The sequence below is a fragment of the Phalaenopsis equestris genome, unplaced genomic scaffold (genome assembly GCF_001263595.1).
Source record: "Phalaenopsis equestris unplaced genomic scaffold, ASM126359v1 Scaffold000270, whole genome shotgun sequence".
NCBI lineage: Eukaryota > Viridiplantae > Streptophyta > Magnoliopsida > Asparagales > Orchidaceae > Phalaenopsis > Phalaenopsis equestris.
In genome coordinates, this window is record NW_018164712.1 from 608,603 (window position 1) to 634,829 (window position 26,227).

The following is a 26,227-nucleotide window of genomic DNA, read 5'->3' on the forward strand; positions in this document are numbered from 1 at the left end:
AGCGGTTCTGTCGCAGACGAGAGAAGCTGTCGAGCGGCTCTGTCGCAGACAAGACGCAGCCGAGCGGCTTTGTCGCAAACAAAGACGACCGCAGCATTGCCGCCAGACGAGACGCAAAAGCAAACGCGAGACTTCGCGAATGAAAGCAGACGACGACACGAGTAAATCCCAAAGCCGAAAGATGATAGGGTTCGGCATGGGGCGGAACCCTAGCAAAGCGGGACGACGACATGGAGATATATGTATTATATATATATATATATATATAAAGAAGTTTTATTAAATAAATTAATATTAAAACCTTGCCTCACTCTTCGGTCGAACCCTAACCTGTAGACTCGTGCACTCGCTTTGCCTCCTCTATGCTTGAGAACTCTGACTTTGGACCCCTCCCGCACGAGCCCAGCTCTTCTATAGAGCCACAAAGTCCTCTTTGACTTCTTCGATTGCATCTCGACCGCAACCGCCTTCCTCATCCTCTCCACGAAAGCCTCACTCCTCTACACGCACAAAAACTCCTCCATCTCATCTTCCTTCACCACAGACAAGGCGCTTGGCTGAACAGGCAAGTCATTCAACAATTTATAGGGCATACTTCACCTCCTTGACCTCTCGGCACTCCTCACTTCATTTCTCCTCTCTTTGGCTGTCTGACTCCTCGCTTTCTTTTCCCCTCTTCAATTCTCGACTCCTCGCATCATCTCCCCTCCCTTCAATTCCTCTTGGGTAGTTGAAATGAGACTTCAGAATGAAAAAATGCAAAGAAAAATAATAAAGGCATATAGTTTAAGTAAGCTTGTGGACTGGTAGTCAGTTCCCAGACTTGGAGAAGTCGTCGGTTCTTTTGGTGGTACTCACTGAAGGGCTCTCTAAGCTCAAGAGAATGTCTAAACCATAGTGATCTGATGAGCTTGATGTTGTCTTTACACGAGTTCTTCAAGCGTTTAGTGAATGTATCCTCGTAATTGACTGAAGCGTTCACCTTGACTTTGGCTATTTCAAAACAGATTTAATGAGCTCCTCTAGGAAACTAGCTAGCGAGTTTGTCTTGAGCTTAGCTTAGAGATTCACCTTGGGAATCAGCTAGCAAATACGTCAAATCTTATTTGATAAATCTTGGGACCTAGATGACAAGTCGACCTTTAAGGCATACAATTCCTATAAATAACCATTAATTCTTTATATAAATCATTAAATTTAGAATTAAATGAAATTTTCCTCAAGCTACCTCTGAAACAAATAGTGGTACATGGCAATAGATACTGAAGGAGGTTGTAGGAGGCGGGGCAGTAATCAGCGAGTGGCGGTGGTGGCCGCTGGTGGGCGGATAACAAAGGTATCTATTGAAAGTAGCTGATGATGTTTGGCGGGTGGCGATGGTGGTGAGTTGCAGCGTGTGGGATGGCCAATGATATATTACTCTTAAGATGTGTCTTTGGAATTCACCCAAATCGAGCGAATTCCTGATTCAGAGAAAATGAACTAAAAATTGAATTTCAAATACAAAGCTATTTTACAATGAATTTCAATAGCTAAATATCTAAAATTTATGTATTAGGAATGCAATGCACTCCTAATTCTACCAACCGAAAAACCCTAATTTAAATGTCTAATAGTCACAATTTTGATATGTTAGTTGTTATTTCTTTCAATTTCTAAATATCTCTAGATCTTTGCTCCTACCATGCGTTAATATGTTCATTCAAATTCATTTCAACCAAAATTGTATAATGTCTAAGCTCCTCCCTCTTATCTTCATTCACCAGAGACAAGCCACTTGGCTCAATAGAGAATTCATTCGATAATTTATAGGGCGTACATCATCTCCCTAGCTTCCCGACACTCACTTCCCTTCCCCCCTCTTCAAATGTCTGACTCCTCGCTTTCTCTTCCCCTCTTCAGTTCCAACTCCCACCATCTTCCATCTCTTCGGTTCCTCTCGGGAGACAAGCCACTTGGCTCAATAGAGAATTCATTCGCTTTCTCTTCCCCTCTTCAGTTCCCAACTCCCACCATCTTCCATCCCTTCGGTTCCTCTCGAGTATAGTTGAAACGGGAAGTCACAATGAAAAACTGCAAAGAAAAGAATTAGGGGCATAAATCTTAAGTAAACATGTGGACTAGTAGTCAGTTCCTAGACTTAGAGAAGTTGTCGGCTCATTTGGTGGTACTCGCTTAAAGGCTCTCTAGGCTTAAGAGAATGTTTGAACTATAGCGATTCGACGAGTTTGATGTTATTCATGAGTTTAGTGAATATATCCTCATCATCGACTTAAGAGTTCGCTTTGATTTTGGCCATCTCAAAACTAATTTAATGAGCTCCTCTATGAAAATAGCTGGCGAGTTTGCCTTAAGCTCATCTTGGAGAATCATATGGGGAATCGACTAGCAACTACGTCAAACCCTATTTGACAAATCCTGAGACCTAGAAGACAAGTCCGCCTTTAGAGCATACAATTTCTATAAATAACCATTTATTTTTTATATAAATCATTAAACTAAGAATTAAATGAAAATTTCCTCAAGCCCAAACTTTGAAACAAACGACGGTGGCCGGCAATAGCTACCGAAAGAGGCTGCAGGAGGCGGTGGTCAGAGGCGGCAGTTCATAGTAATGATTGTCGATCTGCTGGCAGTAATCAGCGAGTGGCGGTGGTGGCCGCTGGTGGGCGGATAACAAAGGTATCTAATGACAGTAGCTGATGATGTTTGGCGGGTGGCGATGGTGGTGAGTTGCAGCGTGTGGGATGGCCAATGATATATTACTCTTAAGATGTGTCTTTGGAATTCACCCAAATCGAGCGAATTCCTGATTCAGAGAAAATGAACTAAAAATTGAATTTCAAATACAAAGCTATTTTACAATGAATTTCAATAGCTAAATATCTAAAATTTATGTATTAGGAATGCAATGCACTCCTAATTCTACCAACCGAAAAACCCTAATTTAAATGTCTAATAGTCACAATTTTGATATGTTAGTTGTTATTTCTTTCAATTTCTAAATATCTCTAGATCATTGCTCGTACCATGCGCTAATATGCTCATTCAAATTCATTTCAACCACAATTGTATAATGGTCACAATTAAATGTATAATTGAATAGATCATATACTAGAAAAAAGCATTCCTCCCCATAATAACATAAGCTCACTTCTTAGGCATACCATTGAGAGGAAGAAATGGCATGATACTTGCACGAATGATTTGGACCTCTCATTTTTGACAATTTAAACAAGTTCTTTTCTGTCACACTATCAGACAACAACAAAACAACCCATTGCTCAGCTCTACTTATAGGATAGTTTTATTTTGAAAGATGTAAGAAATAATCACTCCCATTTTACTTTTGTGAGAGATGATAAATCTCATTTTGCACATGTAGTTATCCACTCTACATACTTTTCTATCTTTTTTGTTTAAATGTTATATGCATATACTCAAAAGAAAAAAATTACATTACAACTTCCTATCAAAATTCTCAAAAGTGGAAAAGCAAAATAGATCTAAAAGTCATATAAATAATAAACAAATAATATGAAGTCCAACAACATTCGATTCATCAAAAATCACTATCCGTCCATAAAATTATGAGCATTTAAGGTTATCGTATACAAATAAAAATCCCCAACATATCTAATAATAGCAAATGCACAAATTTTAGTTTCAAAAAATCAATCGATCACTTCTATCATGTGTTCTATATTTTTTAATAAGAAGCTATTTGAGATTGTTATAATACTTGAAAATCTCAAATGCCTGATCATAAAAATATGCTAGAGTTATTTACATTTCATTTTGTTTTATTTTATATATTTTTGTCAATTAGACTATGAAGTTAGATTATGAATCCTATGATAACAAAGTTTAGATTTTATAATTGTTTTTATTTTTTATATTTATTTTTTAATCATATTTAAATTTATAAACTATTAAAAATTAAAAATTCAAGTGGCTTTAGCCCTCATAAAGGTAAAACACCATGCCTTACTCCACTTTTTGAAACATCTATTGTAGTAGCCAAGAATTAGTTTCCTACAATAATCCTCTTCATTGATAACTTCATTTTGGGTTGGCTAATTTGTAACCAATATTAATACAAATAAATCTTAATCTAGGAACCCCACTACACAAATCAGCCCCAAAATACCCCCTTGATTTCATTCACTAAGAGACGGTTGGACATCATGCTATCTCCCTGAATCTAAATCATGAATTAATGTGATTAGCCTTATGCTCAAAAAACAAAGATATTGCTTCAGGATTCAAAACTAGATATTTTGATAGAGCTTTAAAAGGGAAGCATGATGATAGTAAATGTTTATAATAGTTTTGAGGGTGTTGGATGGTTGGGACAATAGTAAACTAGAAAGAAGCAATGAAACTGCAACATTAATGGTAAAAACCAAAAGGAAAATTTACATACGTAGCACACAATTATGATGCATTTACATATCTCATACCTAAACTTTCATATTTACATACATACTACTTCGGTGCTTTAACCTATGAGGTGTACTTCATTTTTAAAAAGTTGTACTTGTGCTATTTTTTATGTGATATTAAAGATTTTGAGTGCTATGTGTGTAAATATGAATGTTTGGGTGTCAGATATGTAAATAGATAAGAATTGTGTGCTATGTACGTAAATGACCTAAGAAAAAATTGTACCCAGAAAATGCTCTTGACAAATCAAATAACTCCTGACACACTCAGAAAAGGATGGAATCTCACTGATCCTACAAATGAAGCGTAGGATTGCTTCAGGAAATGAATGATCTTATTCAGCAACTTGGTCCAAAGGACTCCAAGGCTATTTAAAAGGCATAGCATGACCTGGATTTTATTTAAAAGCCCCTACAATTAAAGAAAAGTGAGAGAAGAGTCCTAAAAGGAGAAAGGACACAAAAGCCCTGCACAAATTATAAAAAAAAAACATTAAGAGCTTGTTTGGGATCAATTTTCTTTTACGTTATAGTTTTTGTTTTTGGCTGTTTTTAAAAATATATTTGTTTAACGTGTTTTTAATATATTTTTATTTTTTATTTCTAAAAATAAAGAAACATACTTTTGATAGCACTCAAAATAGCTTCTAAGTGTTTTCAAAAACAATTATATCTTTATAAAACATACCAAACATGTTTTGCTTCAAATCAAACATGTTTTATTTCAAATTAAAACATAAACAAAATAAAATAAAAACATTTTCAAATCAAAACATAAACAAAATAAAATAAAAACATAGTACAAAACAAAAAATAAAAGTGATCCCAAACGGCCCCAAAATTTGGTAATATTCCTAAATTAATAATATATTTGGATTTCCCAAGTAACAATGATGCAAACAAACTATTGCTACATATTGGCCATCTACTTTATCTTTAAGGAAAAAAAAATATATTGAACAAACCTTGAGGCGCTCATGGGCTTCATTAACTGTTCTACCGTCCTTCTTTTTCCTCCAAATGTGACCATCTTTACGGAAAAACCTAAGAACCCTGCGGTTAAAAAGGAACAAGGAACCACCTGTTGAAAAATCAGAAGTGATAATATTTAGATGTTTAGCACTACTACAATGCACTATGGGACTGAATGACAATAAGAAACCAATAATAATAAAAAGAATAATAATAATAATAATAATTTTGCAGGAACTGAAGTATTACTGATTGGCTTTTCAGGAGTTTCATTCTCAATTGGAAGACCCTTATGATTCTGCAATATAAAAAGAACTTCTGAATTGTTTAGCCACCTGCTCTTAGCTTCCTGGAGCAATTTGTTGAAGTCAAAACTTGTACCTATTACATAAAGTGCATAACAACAACATGAAATTCCGTTTCTTCTGATGTCATTAAAAAAACAATTAATCACGAGCCAAAACAATGCCATTATGTATCATTTCAAAACACAGAAACTTCCCTTATAGCTTTCGAAAAGCTAAAAACCATATTATATAGGATGACTAGATCATAAACATATTTTGCTTGTTACGTTTCAGAATAATACAACCCAGAAAGAACTCGAAAAATGTACATTTTCGACAAAATAGCAATCCCCAAAAAGAAAATTGCAATTAATTTCAAACAACAGTTTCAAGTACATAAATTATTTTTGAACCATTCAAATTTACTTCACGAATTTCAAAATTGTCAACACCCTTAAATAGAATAAAGCTAAACGCTTAAATATCAAGGTATTTTTTTGTGTAATGGTCGGAGTTTTATTAGAAACTCCAGATTTAAGCATGCCTATACAGAAGCACTTATGGGATGAGTGATTTCTAGGGAAGTTACACAAATGGAACAAAATCATGAAGTCATTAGGCCAAAATGAGTAAAATCTCAATGGATGGGAGCTACAAGTTGTTAGAAATGGTATCAGAATCTTACACTAATCATAATACGGGAACTAAGTATTATACAAATAAAATGTTATATTATGGGAGCCACCTTTTGAACCCTAGATGGGACCAAGTGCTATATAGTGAGAGCTACATCTTGAATCTGTAGAAGCTGCCACTAGGATCCTATATATGTCTAGTGCATGAATTTGGGTTAAAAAAATGACAAGGATGTCAATTACTTAAGTGGGAGAGATTGTGAAACCCCTTAAGTAAAATGAAGATGAAATCTTAAACATTTAAGCGCCTTTTGGTATAATAGTTGGAATTTCAGTTAAAACTCTAGGTTAAGCGTGCTCGTACAAGAGCACACTTGAGATGGGTGACCTCCTCATAAGTTACATCAATGTAACAAGATTGTAAGTTCCTTAAGCCAAAGAGGGCAATATCTTGATCGATGAATGTTCAGGTTACTACACAAAGTATCCAAAAGGTTGGAACATACATCCTATAGGATTGTATAATCAAAGGGAAGAAAAGGTGATTAATTCCAACAAATAGAGATAGAATTTAGTGATAAACTAACATGTACATTTAAAGCATTAAAAATTTGGGATTTTTTATTTTGTTATGGTATGATCCAGCATCAAATTTGTGCATTAGGCAAATGAAACAAAAGTGAGTCTCACAATAACTATCACAAAACCACTAAGTAAATTGTATTTTTCTGTTTTGCTTGAAATTAAGACCATAGAACATGTTTTCAAACAACAAGATGGTATGACAGTGCCTAGCCTAAGGGCAATCTTCTGTGTGCCTATGGGCAATTTAGTTTTTTATCATTTATTATTATTTAATATAAATAGGGCTAATAGGATTAGGGCTATGGTCATGCAAAAGATTAATGTTGTGAGTCTTAGGTTTAGGGTTTGGTAGAGATTTTTACCTCTCAAATTGTAGGACATGAGAGATATACCTCTTGAATTGTAAATGATTATCTATTATTTTATATATTTGTGGTTGTATCATTTGCTTTAGAGAAACAATATATTTGTTTTGCTCAAATTTCTATACAGAATCCTATCAAATTGGTATCAGAACATCGATCTGGAAATAAGAAGGGATATCAGCTCATAGGAGAGGCTGTTCTAGGAAGCACAAGGGTTGAGGATCGGATCGAGTGATGACGGGATTGCGACTAAACGATACTGTCACGATTTGAGCCTGAGTTTGCAAGGAAGCGATGACAGGAGAAATACAGACGATCGTGGCGTACAAAGAATGCGGCATACAGATGATCACGAGATATAGAAGAACACGTATTCTCCTCCTGCCTCGTTATCGCGATTCAGTCACAATTAGAGTTAGTTGTGAAGCAACGAAGACGTCACGAAATACAGGGCAAAAAATTGGAATTGCATACAAATGCCAAGTCACGATTTCCTCATGGCTTGGAAGCCAACAACGAGATCATAGGGCACAAAAGTGCGCAGGGAAGTGAACGAATCGTAGAGAACAGAAGTTCTACACCATTCTTGATCAAAAACAATGATCGGGATCCCTTTGTAAAGAAGTTCCAGACCGCGCACGCGATCGAGACGTGTTACGGATTCGAATTTTGATTGAGAGAGGTCAGCAACAGGATAGTAGCGTCCAGAGTTCCATGCTGAAACCACGTACAAAAATTTCTAACCTTGCAATTTTGGCATAAAGGAGTTCCAGGATTATATAGGAAGTAATAGAGACCAAGAAAGTAGATGATTTCGAAACGAAATTACAAGAAGAGATTAATCAAACCAGATCTAGGATGGAGGAAAGGTTCTCCACCATAGAAGAAATGTTTTTCTCTATAGACAATAGATCTTCCATGGAAAACCAAATTGAGGGCTGATTCGAGCACCTTGAGAAGATGATGAGAAAACTTATCGAGATGCAATTCAAGGCCCTACCGACAGTTCATTTTGCAAACTCTAACCAAGAGTTGACCAGGGAATCCTTGGCTAAATCAAAATGGAAAGAGATTGAACGAAAGGAACACAAAGAGGAAACCATCCCACATTAAGAACCCCCTTGTAGGGCTCTGATTGGTGGTGGATTAGAGATCTTAGATGGAGGTAGTTGGGTCAAAACATGGAGAAGAGACTATGTAAGGGGTATGGAGGAGCACGAAGAAGAAATGAGAGAAGTTGGGATGGGATATGGCTATAATCAAAGGAGGAAATTTTACCCTTGGTACACGGGGAAAATAGTGGAGGGAGAGGAAGTTGGGGTGAAGATGCAAAGGTTAGGAAATTAAAGATGTCAATTTTTAAGCAGGAAGATGCAGAAATATGTGTCCCCAGTGTCAAACAACAAGAAAATAGAAAGGAGCGATGTGAGAGAGCTGTCGAGGAGATAGTAGCAAGGATGGAGGGTTGAAATGGTGGCGACCACAAAGATGGAGGGTTGGACAACTGCGGTAGCGAGGTAGAGGACTGGAACAACAATGACGGCAAGGAGTAAGAGCTGGACAGAGGAAATATGCAAGAAAACAACAAAAGGGCCATTGTCGAGACGGCTTGCAACAAGAAGGGAGGCATGGCAGTGAAGCACCAAGGACGTGAAAGGGTATAGGGAATATATATACCACCTAGAGACCAATATATAGCCAAAGTACCACCTGAAAGCCTAGGAGCACATACAAAAAGTGTCAGCACAAATCTCACAAAAATCTAACAGCCGCCGGAGAAATAATATGGCGGTTTGATACCCACCAGGGGTAGTTTGAGGGCCCGTATTTACCCGCTTGGCTCCTGCTGACCAGGAGAAAAATAACCCCTTGGCTAACGGAACTCGACTATCTTCTGAAAGGGTCACCAGTACTAAACTCGCGTTGATGAATCTACTGACATTCCTCAACCAATTCGTACGGATGATTAGAACTGCTCGGATCTTAGGCAGACCACCGACGCCTTCCGGTCAACCCTTCAGTCATAGCCACCCGAGTCATGACCCGGTCGGTCACCCTCTTAGACTCCTGGTGTATAACCGTCTGAATCACGACCCGACTGGACGTCATTTAAGGCTTCCGACCATATAACTATGTATTATCCAAAATACCCCTGTTAGACCTACTTTACTAGGGACACATAATGTAATCTTACAACTCGCATTCCTATAAATAAAAGCTCAGTTCATGAATAAAAGTTACACGATTTTACTATTCACTATTGTGCTCACTCAGCTCTTTTCCTCCCTTTTGCGCTCCATTCCTTAGATGTCTCTCAGACATATTTGGATTCAACATCCTCAAAAGTGCGGTGAGCGTGGAATCATGTTATCGACAAGAAGAGGAGTGCAACAGTCACAACGAGAGGAGAATAGGAGAATCACCAGAAAGACATGGAAAATTCAGAACACGCCAGAGAAGGCGTGGAAGAATTCATGCAACAGGAAATGAAAGAATTAAGAATCTAGATAATGAATCAGGTTCGGACCAGATTGCAGAACTCCTGAGGGCCGTCATGGTCTTAGGAGAAGATCAGACTACCCGAGGGAAAAACGCTCCTCAAGAAACGGTGTCAGGACACACAATGACAGAAGGCTGAACCACGGCCCCAAGAGAGTCGAACATTCATAGTACTAAGACAAAGTTGGATCCGCGCAAGTGAAGAGACAGTGGTTCGAGCACACTGAGGCGTCACATCACCAAGAGAATCCCTTCTCCCTTCGTCTCTCGGGAGCTAAGCCCTCGGAGAAGTTCAAGCTGCCAGCATTGAAGGCATATAAGGGTTGGTTGAATCCTAACAACCATATTGCCTCGTTTGAATCTGCAATGTGTCTGTTGAAAGTATCAAACACATTCAAATTTTGTCTGTTCTTTACCACCCTGAGGTCGTCAGTCTTTAGGTTGTTCAACTAGATTCCTGTCGAAAGCATCAACAGCTTTTCAGACTTCTGCAGAATTTCCTTGACATAATTTGCCCAAGAAGAGCGTGCAGTCCTTGTGATGGCATAAATAATGACCAAAATAGAGCCTGAATTCCTACATCCTACGATTTCAGAAGGAGATAATGGATGTGAATGACTTCCGAACCGACATGGGACAAGTCGCCCTAAAGTAGGGTCTGAGGCCTGAGAGGTTTCGTTATGACATCAATTTGCACGAGCCCCGGGAACATCAATTTGCACAAGCCCCGGGATTTCGACGGGTTGTTGGAAATTGCCAACAAGCACATCATCGTCAAAGAAAGCATCCCCCAATCAGATCCAGCAAACCACCAGGCCCAGAAGAGAGCCCCGTATTTCGACGGGTTGTTGGAAATTGCCAACAAGCACAACATCGTCAAAGAAAGCAACCCCCAATCAGATCCGGCAGACCACCGGGCCCAGAAGAGAGCCCCGCAAAGTGGCGGGTGGAAACCATGGGAAGATCCCAGAACATCTATTCGATCGAGAAAAGAAGACGGCCGACCCGCTCGTGACAACAGAGGGTCCGACCAACGTAACAATCAGAGAGGTCATACAAGGAGCCGAGACCAGCGATCGGCTCAGTATTATGAGAGGTCGGCCCAGAAATATGAACAACCATTTGATGAATACAAGGCCCCCTTGAACCGTTCCGTTGAGGGTGTCGATGGCAGAGAATGCGGGAGCCATCTAAGATAAAGAATACTTCAAGTAGGCACAACCGATGAGGGTCGGAGCATTTCTCCTAGATTATTACAAGTGCCACCAAGACCAAAGCCACGATACGGAGGAATGCAAACACCTCCGAAACCTGATTGAGAAGCTCATTAGGGACTGAAAGCTCAAGGAATTTGTGGCAACGGGAACATCAGGCTAGAGGCATGGTAAGACCCCAGTAGTAGAAGTCCCAGAAGGACTCGTCTGGACGAACGTTGTCCGCATCGGCGGGATTGTCTCGGCTATTTTTGGAGGAACAGAATCCTCTCGGCGAACCTCCTAGAAGGGACCAAGGATGGGAGAACTGTGCAATGTTGCATCAATGCTGAGAAAGGGGAACTTCCCCCACCCACCTTCACTCCCAACGATGTCATCATTGTAAAGGGGATAACTAGCAACTTCCAGGTCGATAGTATCCTTATATACACTTACAGTTTAGTGAACATCCTATTCAATTCAGTGTTTAATAAACTCAATCTTCAGGGCGACCTTACGGCTTTTCGGGAGAAAGGAAAGAGGTCTTGGGAGTTATGCCACTAGCGAGTACGTTGGGAGAGGGCAAGAAGCAGTTCATCTATTCAATTCAGTGTTTAATAAACTCAATCTTCAGAGCGACCTTACGGAAAGGAAAGAGGTCTTGTGAGTTATGCCACTAGCGATTACGTTGGGAGAGGGCAAGAAGCAGTTCATTGAGACGAAGGACTTACTGATAGTAGACACGCCTCTCACCTACATGTCATCTTTGGCCGCTGCTCAACAGTTTCCAAACCGCTATATCAACGTACCACGCCGTAGTGAAGTTCCTAGGAAATGGAGAGGTGATCATTGTCCGAGGAGATATTGAGCAATCACCCTTTGGGCGGTAAGAAGCATGGAGCAGCAGCCGCTCAACCTGCAGAATCGTTGGGAAGGGGGTCTTGAGACCAACGAAACAACCCTGGAGATTTCTGTCACCGACAAAGAGCTCGGTAAATCTTTTAAATAAGTAAAAATTTTGATGCGAGGCATAGGTAGTTGATATTCAAAAGCTTTGGGTCCATTGTGACGTCTTAGCTTGGTCCATATACTTCCCCCGGACAACTATCAAGGCACATGTGGTCAAAAATTTCCGGGCAGATTTTTCAAGACAGGAGAAGCCATGCGAAGAAGGTTCTAACAGCCAACAAGAATGGCTCCTATATATGGACAGTGCATCAAATCCATCCGGAGCGGAATTAGAGCTGGCTTTGAGTAGCCCATCCAAGAGAACACTTGTATCACTCAGTAGCTATGGAATTCGAGATGATAAAAAATCAAGAAAAATATGAAGCCCCGATCGTCGGACTGCGTCTCGCCTGTGAAATGAGCGTCCGGTGTTTGGTTGTGAAGTCAGGCTTGCATTGAGTGGTGAATCAAATAAATGGAGAATTCAAGGCTAAAGATGAAACGATGATCAAGTATCTTAAAATGGCCAAAGCAAAGATCTGAAAATTCACACAATTCAAAACCAAGCATGTCGGCCAAGAAGAAAACCAGGTGGTTGACCTAATGTCCAAATGCATTTGCCTGGGGAGCAGTTCACCGCAAAGACCGGTCAATCGGTCATTGAAAAGCCCAAGGTGATGTCTGTAGAAACAAATGAAACCAATAGCTCTTCCGAAACTCGACAACGTCATTATACCTGAGAAACATAAAAGAAAGCAAGGTGGAAGACATTCTTCAAGAAGTTCAATTTGGATAGTGCAGGATTCATTCAGAAGGAAAGATGCTAGTGACTGAATCCATTGGTAGGGATATTTTTGGCCAACACTGCTAAAAGAAGCTGAAACTTTCTCACGGAGGTGTGAAGAGTGTCAAAAGTGTGCCCCACAGTAACATCCGCCAACCCATAAACTTCACCAATCACCAAGTTCGCCGTCTAGGGGTTGGACATCCTCGCGCCATTTCTACCCTTCAAGGGCAGTGCAAGTTTCTACTGATAGCAGTAGATTATTTTTCAAATTGGATCGAAGCAAAAACTATTGTCGGGATCACCAAGAAGGTTGTCCACAACTTCTTCTGGACCGACTTGATCTGTCAATATGGCCTACCACTAATTATCATCACAGACAATGGGATGCAGTTCGCAGACAAAAAATTCATATATTTTTGTCAAAGCCAGAACATAAGCATCAAATTTGTTGAGGTCTATCACCCCCGAACTAATGGCCAGGCGGATGCAACCAACAAAACTATTCTCAATCTGTTAAGGAACGAACTAATGGCCAGGCGGATGCAACCAACAAAACTACTCTCAATCTGTTAAGTAAAATGAAGGGGCAAAGCTGTGTTGGGAAGATATACTCTCGTCCGTCTTGTGGGACGTCCGGACAACTCTGTCCACAGTGACCAGGCAAACGCAATTCTTGTTGTCACACAGAATGGAGGTCGTGTTGATAATAGAGTACAACCACCACAACTAAAAGCTCCTCACGGCTGACATTCAGCGAGGAGAATTTGCTAGAATGGCTAGAAGAAAACAGGAAAGGAGCAATGCTCGCACTAGCTCTGGCAGAAGAAGACTGAGTGAAATTAGCATCGTGTCAGGAGGAAGTCAAGAAGAGAGCCGCACAGTACTACAACCAACATGTTCAAGAGAAAACTTACGCTCTCGGAGATCTAATACTGAAGAAAGTTGATCCCGCAACACGAGGATAGGAACGGTCCCTACATAATCGAATATATTGTAGGAACCAAAGCGTACAAGCTAAGGAATTAAGTAGAGAATGAGGTCCCTCGGACCTGGTGTAGAGACGACCTCAAAAGATTTTTCTCTTAAATCTGCCGTCTATTTTCTATCAATAACATTAATTGAAAAATATTTGTTCTCTCATTTTATGTGTGGTTCTACATTTTTATGCTGCTCTCTCTCAAAAACTATGTAAAATAAATAAATATTTTGCTAATTAAAAATTCAAAATTTTCAGTCTTAAAACTCGGGGAACTAAAATTTCTAAAAAGAAACACGGTCGACAATGATTCCATAGACGTCCGCAATTAGGGCCAAACCGGGAATGCCCTTCATCACAAGCTTAAAGTCCTTTAGCCTAGGTCTAAAAAATGTCTGGAGATGGTTCTCTGTCCAGTAGGGACAAAATCCGCGAAGAGCAAGACAACAATCATCGTAGAGATGGGTCTAGGAGGCCACCTCCCATAGAGAGGGAACCTAACCTAAGGCTAAGGTTCGATCGAGCAACTAGGACTTATGCAAGTGAATAGGTAAAAACCTGGCCTCATCGCCCTAAATGAATACCCACGATAGCACAACCCTCCCTAGCGAATGAAGATGGCCAGTCGTGATACCAAGATTGCCTGAACGAGCCCAAAAATGAAGACTGCCAATGCCAAGATCGCTCGGTTGAGCCCAAAAATAAAGTTGGCTAGCAGCAGCACCAAGATCGCCCGATTGAGCCCAAAAATGAAGATGGTCAGTCGAGGCGCCAAGATCGCTCGGCTGAGCCTAAAAATGGAGATGGCTAGCCGCGGAGCCAAGATCGTCCGACTAAGCTCAAAAATAAATATGGCTAGCTGCAGCGCTAAGATCGCCCAGCTAAGCTCAAAAATAAAATTGACAAGCCGTTGCACCAAGATTGTCAGACTGAGTACCAAAACAAAAATCACTGGCCACGACACCAAGATTGTCCGGTCAGATCTCATCTTACTCTAAATTTTTCCATATCCAAATAAGATACCCCGCCCGGCAACGACAAGCTCGGCGAGGAGCGGAGAGAAAATTATCCCGAAAAGCTATCCAGACACCTAATAATTATTGCTCTCCCGAAGGTTAGACATCATGCTACCAACAAACAAAGCACTACGCATAACCTGTAAGGTGAAGCCAAACAAACATAAGGCACAAAAAGAGAGAAAGAAGTAAGCAAAAAATTTTCATATCCTTAAACAAAGACATGTACATAACTTTTTATTTTCACTATGCATATGATTTTTATAAATAATTAACCTATCGGCCAAGCATGGCCGAGCAAAACAGGTTTCCTATGAAAAACTAGATATTACAAGTAAAAGAAAAAAGAAATGACAAAAGGCCTAGGTGGCTGCAAACCCGATGTCGCCTCCATCACTAACTTCGCCCGGCTAATTTGACTCTGAATTTATGAAAAGGGTGGCGAGTCGGTTCATATTTGTCCATTTAGGCTTTACCAGCCCTGATGTCGCCTCCATCACTAACTTCGCCCGGCTAATTCGACTCTGAATTTATGAAAAGGGTGGCGAGTGGGTTCAAATCTGTCCATTTAGGCTCTACCAGCCCACTTTTTGTAAAACGCTCGGTAGTCATAGCCAGGCCCTCCTCTATCTGCTCGGACAATGCCCGACATGGTTTTCCTCTGTAACCATCCCGACCATTCTCTCTTCGAGTTCTTTATTTCTCTTTGACAGGGCTACGATGATTTGTTCATGCTCCTTATCCCTCAACTCCAACTCCTCGATCATATTGACAAAAGTCTCTGGCCATAAAAGTTCTGTTGATCACCGTCGCTTCCAAAAATTGAAATACTGACAACTCTTGCCCTCGATCATTTCAACATAGATACTTATGGACTCCAATAGGTCTTCAACTTCTTTGTGTCCCGCATGATGGGCCGGACGGAGGTCCCCAGCCTCTCCGACTCGAGACTATCACAAACTTCAATCGCCAGTCTTTTACCTTGCTCTCGACCCTAATCGCCCAGAGTTTGAGGCCAGACAAAGAAATTACATGCCCATCCCTATCCATCTTGAATCCAAAAAAGTAATGAAAGGAACTCAATGGACCAGGGGATGTCTAGCCGCCGAAGGAAGATAACAAATGTCATGATAATGGAGACCGAGTTCAATGTTACCTGAGCCGGTATGACACTATAGTGACTCAAAATAAACCAGAGCTCATGGCAAAATGGCAGTCACAATTCAAACTTGAACTGGCCCACATAAACAAAAATGCATTCTCCAAAGTTAATTGTCACTTTCTCATTCCTCTCTGTTGGCTGAAGGACTATCTATTCCCTTAAGAAGAATAATTTTTGGAGTACATCTACTTGTTTTGCAGTTACCACGAACGCCATACAAGAGGGGTTCACACCAAAAAACTTAGAAGAGTATTTTGGTGCCATGACCGGCAAGTAAAAGGAAGAGTGTTAGAACGCTAAGAAGAGAAAAAGATAACTTAGAGAAAGAAATAGCAAAAGTAGGGTTCTTCCAAGCCTACCGACCCTATTTATAGTACACAACGAAAGTCAAAATGACACAGGAGCATCAGGGTCTTTTTACTGCTTGGAATTGTGAAATCATATCAAACACGCATTACGATATGCAAAAAATAAAAAATTTTATTTAAACAAAATATTTATATTTACATTAGGCCCACTCGGTTACAACTTATCAGTCGGAAAGAAACTACTTAATAAAACCATCTTTGCTGCCTCAGTCAAGACATGACCTAGCTTAGATAGTCTCCTGTATACTAACTCCCCTCCTAGTCTAAACCTGTCTACTCAATTTATTTCTGACTGAATCCGGGAGCCAAAGCTGCCTCCCAGATAGCAAACACTTCGGCCCAAAGCACCGCAACTTGCCTCTGAAGGATAGACTCCCTAGCTTGCATCACCACCAGTTCTTCCTCCATCCTTTCTAGACGCATTTCCTGAGGATGAGGGTGGTCAGCTCTTGGATCAATAGGGCTTCAGCCTCACGATGTTGGAGTCCAGCCAAGTCGGATGACCCTGACATGTCGGCCGCTTATGTCGCAATGCCCCCAGGCGATCCTCCCGAAGGCCTAGAACCCTCAAAGGATCCCAGATTCCAGATCCACAGCTCAGAGGATCGCAGATCCATAGCAGCCCCAGCAACTCCAAGATCCGTGAGAGGAAGAGTGTTCGTCCCCTCGCCAGAGGAAGGGCTCATCATTTTGTGTAGATCCAAGGTTGTGAAGGAGCAACCTCCTTCCCCGGTCTCCTGATCCGCCAGCAGAGGAGGGACAACAGCGCCAGAGGCATCAACTAGAGAAGGATCAAGGGTAGCCCCCTGAACAGGTAAATCTAACTCCTTCGACAGTACCACCGTAGCTACAGTTTCCTGCATCTGCTCCTTCGCCGGCAAAGAAGGATCCCGAGCAAAAAACAATGACTCCGCCGACTTACCCTCCAAGAGGGTTACTCTCGTCGTCTGAAATTTCTTCACTGGAAAGCTGACATCCTTTCACTTGAAACCTCTCAATAGAGCGGTCCGAAAACAAATCTAATGACTCCACTTCATCTCTCGACTCAAGGTGTTTCGCCTCAACCACAGGAGGTTTCTCGAGTGGTTCACTCTTGGAAGAAGCCTTTGACCTCTATTTTAACATGGAAAATCATTTTTTTGGCGTCCTCGCCAAACTTGACTGACTTGGAGGGGCGACCGCTCTCCATGATCACTAACAACAAAAGAATAAAAGATAACTCGCCAGAAGAAAACTAAGACAAGATACGATTTTTCTTCAACTCTTCCACATTTATAGTGTTCTTTGCATGAAATTATAGGAACATTCAATTATTGCGAACATCAGAAAACAATGTTGCTGGTAAAGTCTAAAATTCTAACAAAATCTCAACATAATCTCTATATATGCCCCCTTCCAAGCGTACACACCAAGCCAGGCAAAAAAAATCTTTCAAATAAATATCCATATTTTTTTAAAGTAAAATTTTTTACTTACATAATGGTATGAGTACAACAAATGAATTTAACAAAAAAAAAGAAAAGAAAAAAAAACTATTACAAAATAAATACTGCGGTGCAAAAAAAATATATATATAAAGTATTCATTTGAATCTCAAGCTTTAAACCTAGTGGAAAAAGATGAGTGGCGAATGATTTTATTATGATTCCTGCGCCAAATAGTATAAAGAATATAAAATATCTTATCTACTAAAAGTTGACACAATTCTTTAATCAAAATTAGAAACCTATTGTGATAAATAAATGACATTTTATTACAAATAGGATAAGAAACTTGTGGAATATTCTAGATGATATTAAAAGCTGTTGAAGAAGTGGCCAACATCACAAGGCAGCTTAAAACAAAATATTAGTCATTATCTCCCAAATTTTAATCAAGTTACCTATGAAAAGATTTGTAACATCCAATTCCACCAAGGCTTTAGCTCAGAGAACATATTAAAATGTGTTTTCATAGCATCCACCTATAAAGGCTTTTCAAAAATACAAGTCAAGAAGAAAAAGGTAACTTGATTGAAGTAATGTAGGCCAAAACGTGTAAATAAGATCCAAATAGCAGTGACAGGAGGCTCCACAAAAATATAGAAGTAGGGGACCATTTTAAAAATCACATCGAAAAGCCATACATATTATGAATGCTGCAAGAAGAATCTGATATAATATACATTAAAGAAAGCCTTATGATGCATGTTGAAATAGTTAAGCTCAACGGATTGGTCACCTATTAGCCATAAATCAGATATAAACTTCTATATTACCTTCATACTAGGACAAACCACAGATAATTTGCCAATAAATGAGGTGAGGAGAGGCCTACCAAGCACAAAAAATCTCCACATCGAAAAGGAGGAGATAAAGATTAACTTAACAACATGGCAGCTATTATGTTGAGTCGTTGAATTCTAGTGAAAGAGAGATGAAGAATTATTGAGTGGAGAGGGGAGAACATCCTTAGCATTCAACCACAAACAACATTTGCAAATGAATACGGGGGATGAGGTTTTGGAGACACAGGCACCAAGGAGGTAACAGGAACAAAAGCGACAAAAAAGTCAAAGGCTTCATGGGAAGGAGATGGTGACCTTACTAGAAGCTCAACCAAGACACTGGGATAAGTCATTGTAGAAGGAGATGGGATTTGAAAAGTCTCATTAAATAAAAAATGCAATAGATCCTCTAACAATGATCAAGTGAAGAGGAAGGACATGACAATGAAAATGAGAGGAGCAAAAATCTATCGTCGGTGAGAGAACATGAGAGTATGCCACGAAGCGAGCTACCCAAGGTGCCAAAGGAACCGAGAGAAAACGAGACAATGATGCTACGAGGTAACATTGACATTAAAGAATTAGAATGCAAGAAAGCTCTCATTAGAGCCAAATGCACATGAGCCCAAAAATAAGGCCTAACGTCACGCTCCGCCATCCTATAGAAATTGACAAGACAAGCATGGGATGAAAGATTCCAAAGAAGACCAGATTGTAAAAAGTAATTCAAAAGATTCTAGAAGATTCCGCCCAATTCTAAAGAATATGAGAAAGGAAAGGCTCCAATGAGAGCTCAAGAATAACCTAGAAAGTTTTAGGGCTAATATAGGAATAAATGAATAGTAGAAAACACTCTAGAAATTGTGCTACTCTAGAATATTCCTTTAGACTTGGAGGGAACTATAAAAAAAAGTTCCTCGCCTCATTTGTAACCATCCAAGAAAACCTTCGAAGCTTCCAAGCATTCAAGTGTTGTAATTCAATCTTTCTTAGTGAAGTATTCCTTTCTCCACTACTTCTCCCTGCTCTTCTTCTTAGAGTGTTTGGGGCTTAAAAGTCCTAGCATTGTGAGGGTTAGGCTAATTTAGTATCAAGGAAGACTGCTAAAGCCGCACCGGTGACTTAAGATAAGTTAATCCGTGACAGTTGGTATCAGAGCCTCGGTTTGAAGAAATGGCAAAAAGCGCGTCAAACAGCACGTAATGGAGTCTGAAATCACTAATGTAGAATCATCTCAACAAAAGCAAGGTCGTCAGGACAACGAGATCTAGCTGCATCCAAATCACATGGAAGGTCCAAGGAGATCATGCATGACTTTGATTTGCACCTTGCTCAAGTGGAGGAGGCGATGAATGGAGTGGAGGTCCAGATAGTGAATCTTGGCCAAAAGGTTGATGGACTCGAGGAGGAAGACATCACAATACATTCAACGATGATACTCCAACTAGAGGAATCTTTAAGGGATCAAATGGCTGGATCAAATGGCTAAGATGTAAGATGTAGGAGGATTTGATGGGGGAGCTCCAGGAGGTACGAAGAGCACATTAGGACGAGATGAGCGATGTACGTGCTAACTTGGACAAGATGCGTGGAAATATTTTGTTATGGAAGAGGGCACACCATACATTCGAAGCTAAACAAATTGAAGCTCCAAAAACAAAGTGTTTTGGAGGAGCTCACAACATGAAGAAAGTGGATAACTTCTTATGGGGACTTGAGCAATATTTCAGAGCGATAGGGATTACAGATGAAAATGCAAGAATTCAATTTGCAGCTCTTTATCTCTCAGACATTGCTATGTTGTGGTAGAATTCAATTTGCAGCTCTTTATCTCTCAGACATTGTTATGTTGTTGTAGAGGAGGAGGGGAGACAGAGAAAGGTATGTGCATCATATTCACCTTTGAGGACTTCAAAAGAGAGTTAAAGAGGTTGTTTTACCCCAAGAATGTGAAGGATGAGGCTAGAGCCCGGTTGCGAAGGCTCAAGCAAATGGGATTAATTTGGTATATATTAAGGAGTTTACTAGCCTGTTCCTTGAAATCCCTGACATGTCAGACAATGATGCTCTTTTCAACTTCATGGATAAACTCCAATAGTGGGCAAAGACTGAGCTTAGGAGGCGCGGAGTGCAAGATCTTGCCACTGTCATCACAGTCGCTAAAGCCTGGTTGATTACTCAAAAGAGTCCACAAAGCCTAAAGAAAAGAAGAGTGCACATGTCAAATGTGGGGAAAGCCTAAAAATGACAAAACTAAACCACAAAATCAGTGATTTATTTGTGATGGACGACATTGGGCAAGGGATTGCTCTTAGAAAAAGGCTCTAAACTCTCTTCTTACAAGTCATCAGGAGAAAGAATGTGGCAATACAGTGGCACAAGTAGGGGCTATACAACTGCTAAATGGGATGAAAGCTCAAGCAAACCCCCAAGCGAACAGGTTACTCTTTGTGGAGATGGTAAAAGGCAGGAAGACCACTAGAGCAATGGTGGACACGGGTGCTTCTCATAACTTCATCTCCACCGAAGAAGCATGGAGATGATTAAAGGAAGAGGCTCCATCAAGGTGGTCAATTCAAAAGAAAGACCAATCCATGGAATAGTCAAAGTAAAGATCAATATTGGGGCGTGATCAGGTACCTTAGACTTCTCTGTCATTCCCATGGATGATTTTAAAGTTGTTTTAGGAATGAACTTCTTGGATTAAGCAAGAGCGTTCCCAATGTCGTTTGTCAATAGCATGTGCATCATGGAAAGGGATTAAGCTTGCTTAGTACCAATAATAAGGACTAATAGACAAAAACTCAAAATCCTATCGGTCATGCAATTCAAGAAGGGCATTCCAAAAGATAAAGGGAGTTACTTGCTTGTTCTTTACGAAACCGATGAAGAAGCAAAGCCAAAAGAAAGCATACCAAAGAAAGTGGTGGAGGTTCTTAAATCATTACCAAAAGAATAACCACCAAGGAGGGAGAAGAATCATCTAATTAGGCTGGAGCCAAAGACTGATTTGTCAGCCATGAAGCCTCCCTGCATAGTACCCCTCCCCCACACCACCAAGGAAAAACCCAAGTTTGTCAAGCTTGTGAGCAAACAAAGGAAGCCGGTCTGAGGTCAAGGGGAAGCCACAATGAGGGCAATGCTAGCTTAAGCGATCGAGAGTGTCATGCTCCGCCATCCTCTAGAAATTGGCAAGGCAAGCATGGGATGGAAGATTCCAGAGAAGATCATATTGTAGAGAGCAACTCAAGGGATTCTAGAAGATTCCACCCAATTTTAGAAAATATGAGAAAAGAAATGCTCCAAGGAGAACTCAAAAATAACTTAGAAAATTCTAGGGCTATACAATTATATTTCAATGGTAGAGAACACTCTAAAAATTAGGTTATTCTAGAATATTCTCTTAAACTTGGAGGGAACTATAAATATGAGTTCCTCCACTCATTTGTAACCATTCAAAAAAACTTTCCAAGTTTCCAAGCATTCAAGTGTTGTAATTCATTTTGTCTTAATGAAGTGTTCATTTCTCTAATACTTCTTCTTAATATTCTTCTTAGAGTGTTTTGTACTCACAAGTCCTAGTGTTGTTAGAGTTAGGTTGATTTAGTGTCAATGAGGAACGCTAAAGCCGCACAGGTGACTTGAGATAAGTTAGTTCGTGACACTAAGGTGAAAATAGCCAGATCAGCAATCACAAAAAAAATGTTTGTTCAAAGTGGTTGCACAAGAAGGGCGAAAGAGATGTAAGGTTGAAACATGAGGGCTACATTGCTTGTGGTTCGACAAGAGAAGCTAAGAGATCAGCAATCACAAAAAAAATGTTTGTTCAAAGTGGCTGCACAAGAAGGGCGAAAGAGATGCAAGGTTGAAACATGAGGGCTACATTGCTTGTGGTGCGACAAGAGAAGCTAAGAAATGAAGGCTTATAGGTTTGCGAGACGATATAAATTATCATATTTGTTCAAAACCTTTTTTTGGTCTCCTATAAATACTTACAACATCAAACAGATTTTTTTATTATAAGCAATGAAGTATGAAAATAACTCAAACATAATATGATGGGCCAACCTTCTCCTTAGAATTTTGAAGCCAACTTTATCGGAAACTTAAATTGCTTAATTGAGTGCTTTATTATCCTCCACTAATACGGCTCACAACCTCAACTGCCCTCATCAAATCATCTCCACCAGCTTTAAGGCTAAATAGGGCTAATATCAAGTTGAGTTTGAGCAAGTCTTGTTTGACTTAAACACAAAAAAAAAACTTATTTGTACGCCAATAAACTTGGAAAAAAATGAAATCATTTAAGCTCAACCTGGGTAGATTCAAAATGATTTTGATTATGACTCTACTTGAAAATCCTTCAAACTAACTTAAAATTGAAGCATGTGAAAAAATTTAACTGAGAATGGCAATTCCAAGAGAAAAGGAGGTTATGGCTTTAGATTATAGAAAACAAAAACTAAGAACTATGGTTAAAAATAGACATTAAAAAACTCATAATGAATGGATCATGAATAAATATAGTAACAAATAACAAAATGAAATGAAATATTGGAGTTCATGCATGGTGACTTAAAACCTGTCATGCATGAATAATAGAATAAATCATGATATCGCGGTTAAAATTAAAAAGGATAAACGCACAAAATCTAAAAAAAGAAAAGCTAAAGTGATAACGAGAGGATAAGTGATGGTGGATCTAGAGAATAGATTCGACAAATGAGAGGAGTTTGGGTTACACTGTAATAAAATCATGCAGGAAAATATGTAAAGAAATGGGACATTGAGAAAGAATGAAAGAGGTTGAGATCAAAGAGGATGAAATAGGTTGATGGTGAATCATGAATAATGACAAATTATGGAGAGGGTATGATTTAGGGACTACGGATACAAAATAGAGAGAGAGAAAAGAAAGAGATGGTGTCAAAGGGAGATTTAGAAATAAGAAGTGAGAGAGTTTGGGGCTAGAAAGATTATGGGGTCTATAACTAAAATGAAACCTTAACGGTTGAATTAAAGCCAATGTCAACAATTAAGTTGAACTCACATAGGAATTAAAAACATCAAATGAACTACAAAACGCTTCAAACCTAGGCACACAACATAACAAGGGTAACAAGAGGAAACCTTAAACTATTGAGCTTGGGAAGAAGTACTGAAAAGAACTAAATATAATACATAATAATACATATTTTATGCCAACTCAAACCACTTTTTGAGTAAGCCATTCATGACTGAGGCCGACTCAAAATTAGGTTCGAACAAAATTTCGTAGCTTACGAAGACAATATAGCTCATCATCAAGAACGAGAATCAACTCCTCCCATATTTAATGGTTCCTGTTATATATCTCCTAATTTTGTGGTAATAATAACAAATAAAGGCATGTAATGAATTCTCCAATTAAGATGACAATTCCTTTAGTCCTTATTTATTATCAACGTTTTACTTTATAATCTATTCACTCTCCTTAATCCACAATGGCATCATGTTCATCATAAGAGTCTAACTATGATATTCATAGTGATTAAGATGACAATATCAACATGTGTCCAAGTTCCTCTTCTACTAATTTCCGCCATGACATTTGTCTCCTTAATCCACAATGGCATCATGTTCATCATAACAGTCTAACTATGATATTCATAGTGATTACGAAGACAATATCAACATGTGTCCAAGTTCCTCTTCTTCTAATTTCCGCCATGATATTTCTGATAAAACCTATCATTCATCACATCATACTTCATAATCGTGATTCATTAGCACTCTACCCTGTAGCACCTTGACCTTATTCTCATAGCACTCAGTCAAATTGGCCAACCACCAATGTGTGAGAAGTGCCCGCTCCATCTAGTTGCTTGTGTTGATATGTAAGTTTCGCTCCCACTACTCCACTCCACCAGCATAAGCTCTTTGTTGTGCACATTTTGTGCATGTCGCACCCATCGTGCTCGCCGCATTTATAGCATTCATCATAACCTTTTTGTGTCATTTTTCATGTTCGTTGACATGGTTGGCGCATCCATGTGATTCATCACACAAATCAAGCTTGCATGTCGTTCCCTGTCGAATTCATGCTTTCTTATTGTCATGTGTGTTGGTCAACCCCCACCCCGCTATCCCTATTTCTACTCTAGTACATTCATACTCCTCTTCCAATCTAGATCATGAGTTGTTGTTGGCTTTGATGGCAATCATGCTTCACCTTTATGTGTGAGGCCTCAACAACAACCCCCAACTGTTCCTACATCCCATACTCAATTAAATGATGGTGTTGTGTCCCCATGGAAAGTACATTTTTGTTCGTTGATGCTATTAGACATAAAGGCTCTTTACAACTACATCTGGCTTTGAAATTCCTTTTATTTTTTTCTATCGTATGAACAATTCCAGTCACAAGTCACCCACTTCCTTTCAAAAGAAACTTCCTCGTTTTTTCTGGCAAGACCAGTTTTACTTTCCTGCACTTTAGTTAAAAAATTCATATTTGATCGTCCATGTTCGGAGATTATTCATACCTTCATGAATGTCGATCAGTGATTTCACTATTAGATTTCTTGTTCTTCCTCCCATAATTATCAAATTAAAATTAGAAACAAATTATTCAAGCAAACTTATATGTATTATCACTATGTGAATTGTTTAATATTGTGTCTGCTAATGGTCTCCATATTTTGATAACTTAGAAAAACCTCCTATTTACTGAGTTTGATTTGCCTTCACACACATTCATTTTTTCACTAAATCAATTAATCTGCACTATTCTCTTTGGAATCATTTTTTAGAAACCAATATAAGTAAATGTTGTTATCACCAAATTATGTTGTCCTTCTTGTTGAGATATAAAAATAAACTCATTTGACTTGTGAGGAATCGAATGATACTTCACCTTATTATTGAGAAATAGTTAGATTTTATGATTTATTTAAATTGATAGTTTTAAAAAATCATAGTCATGATTATACTGAAGAGCTAAAAAAAATTCCTTATAAGAGCCCTATTGTTGGGATTTGCTCGCTTGATCATGATTTGGGCTCACAAGATGTTTTGTGATTAATTATTGTAATCAAATGGAGCCTTCCAACTTGTAGGAAGATTCGCCTTGGGCCTTAATTTCCCTAGAAAGTTCTCATTTGAATATCATTCAAAATCCTCTTTTGAGTTAGTTCATTTATTATGTTACGGGTTTTTTGAATATTGATATCTCCCGCTTTTACATGTAAGTATCTTCAAACATTATTTTAGGTCATTTGATGGTATAAAATTTATCATTAGGAAAACAAAATACCAATTTATTGAGATTCCAGCATTTACTCTTATTATCCCTTACCCTCGTAGTGGGATTAAGGCTTTGTTGTTGTTGTTGTTGTTGTATCTCTTACCCTCGTGATGTTGCCACTGTATTCCCCATTATTTCTTATGAACATATTGAAGTAGAGGTTACTGTTGATAAGTGCTCAATTAGTCTCAATTTTTTATCATTGGTTTAATATATTTGGCAGATAAGAAACTTGAGAGCGTGTTTTCTTGTGGGAGGCACAAATCAGAAAAAAAATTCATTCTCTCAAATTTACTAAATTCCAAGGTGGATGTAATAATTCTCCTGATAACTTTTACATTCTAGACTTAAAAGGCATTTAAATGTCGATATAATCTCTCCTAATAAATGTGCTTTTTAAGTTATGGATATTAATACCTTTGCTATTAAATTTAGGAA

General features: G+C 39.1%; 1 protein-coding gene across 1 annotated transcript in view; it reads right to left on the reverse strand.

Moving 5' to 3' along the window:
* LOC110024714 (calmodulin-binding transcription activator 4-like) overlaps positions 1–26,227 on the reverse strand; it is a gene marked incomplete at its 3' end in the record, with an annotated part of 118,150 nt that overhangs the window by 86,156 nt on the left and 5,767 nt on the right. The window contains 2 exon segments of the mRNA XM_020724834.1: positions 5,411–5,526; positions 5,667–5,798. Of these exon segments, the coding sequence (XP_020580493.1) occupies positions 5,411–5,526; positions 5,667–5,798 (248 nt within the window).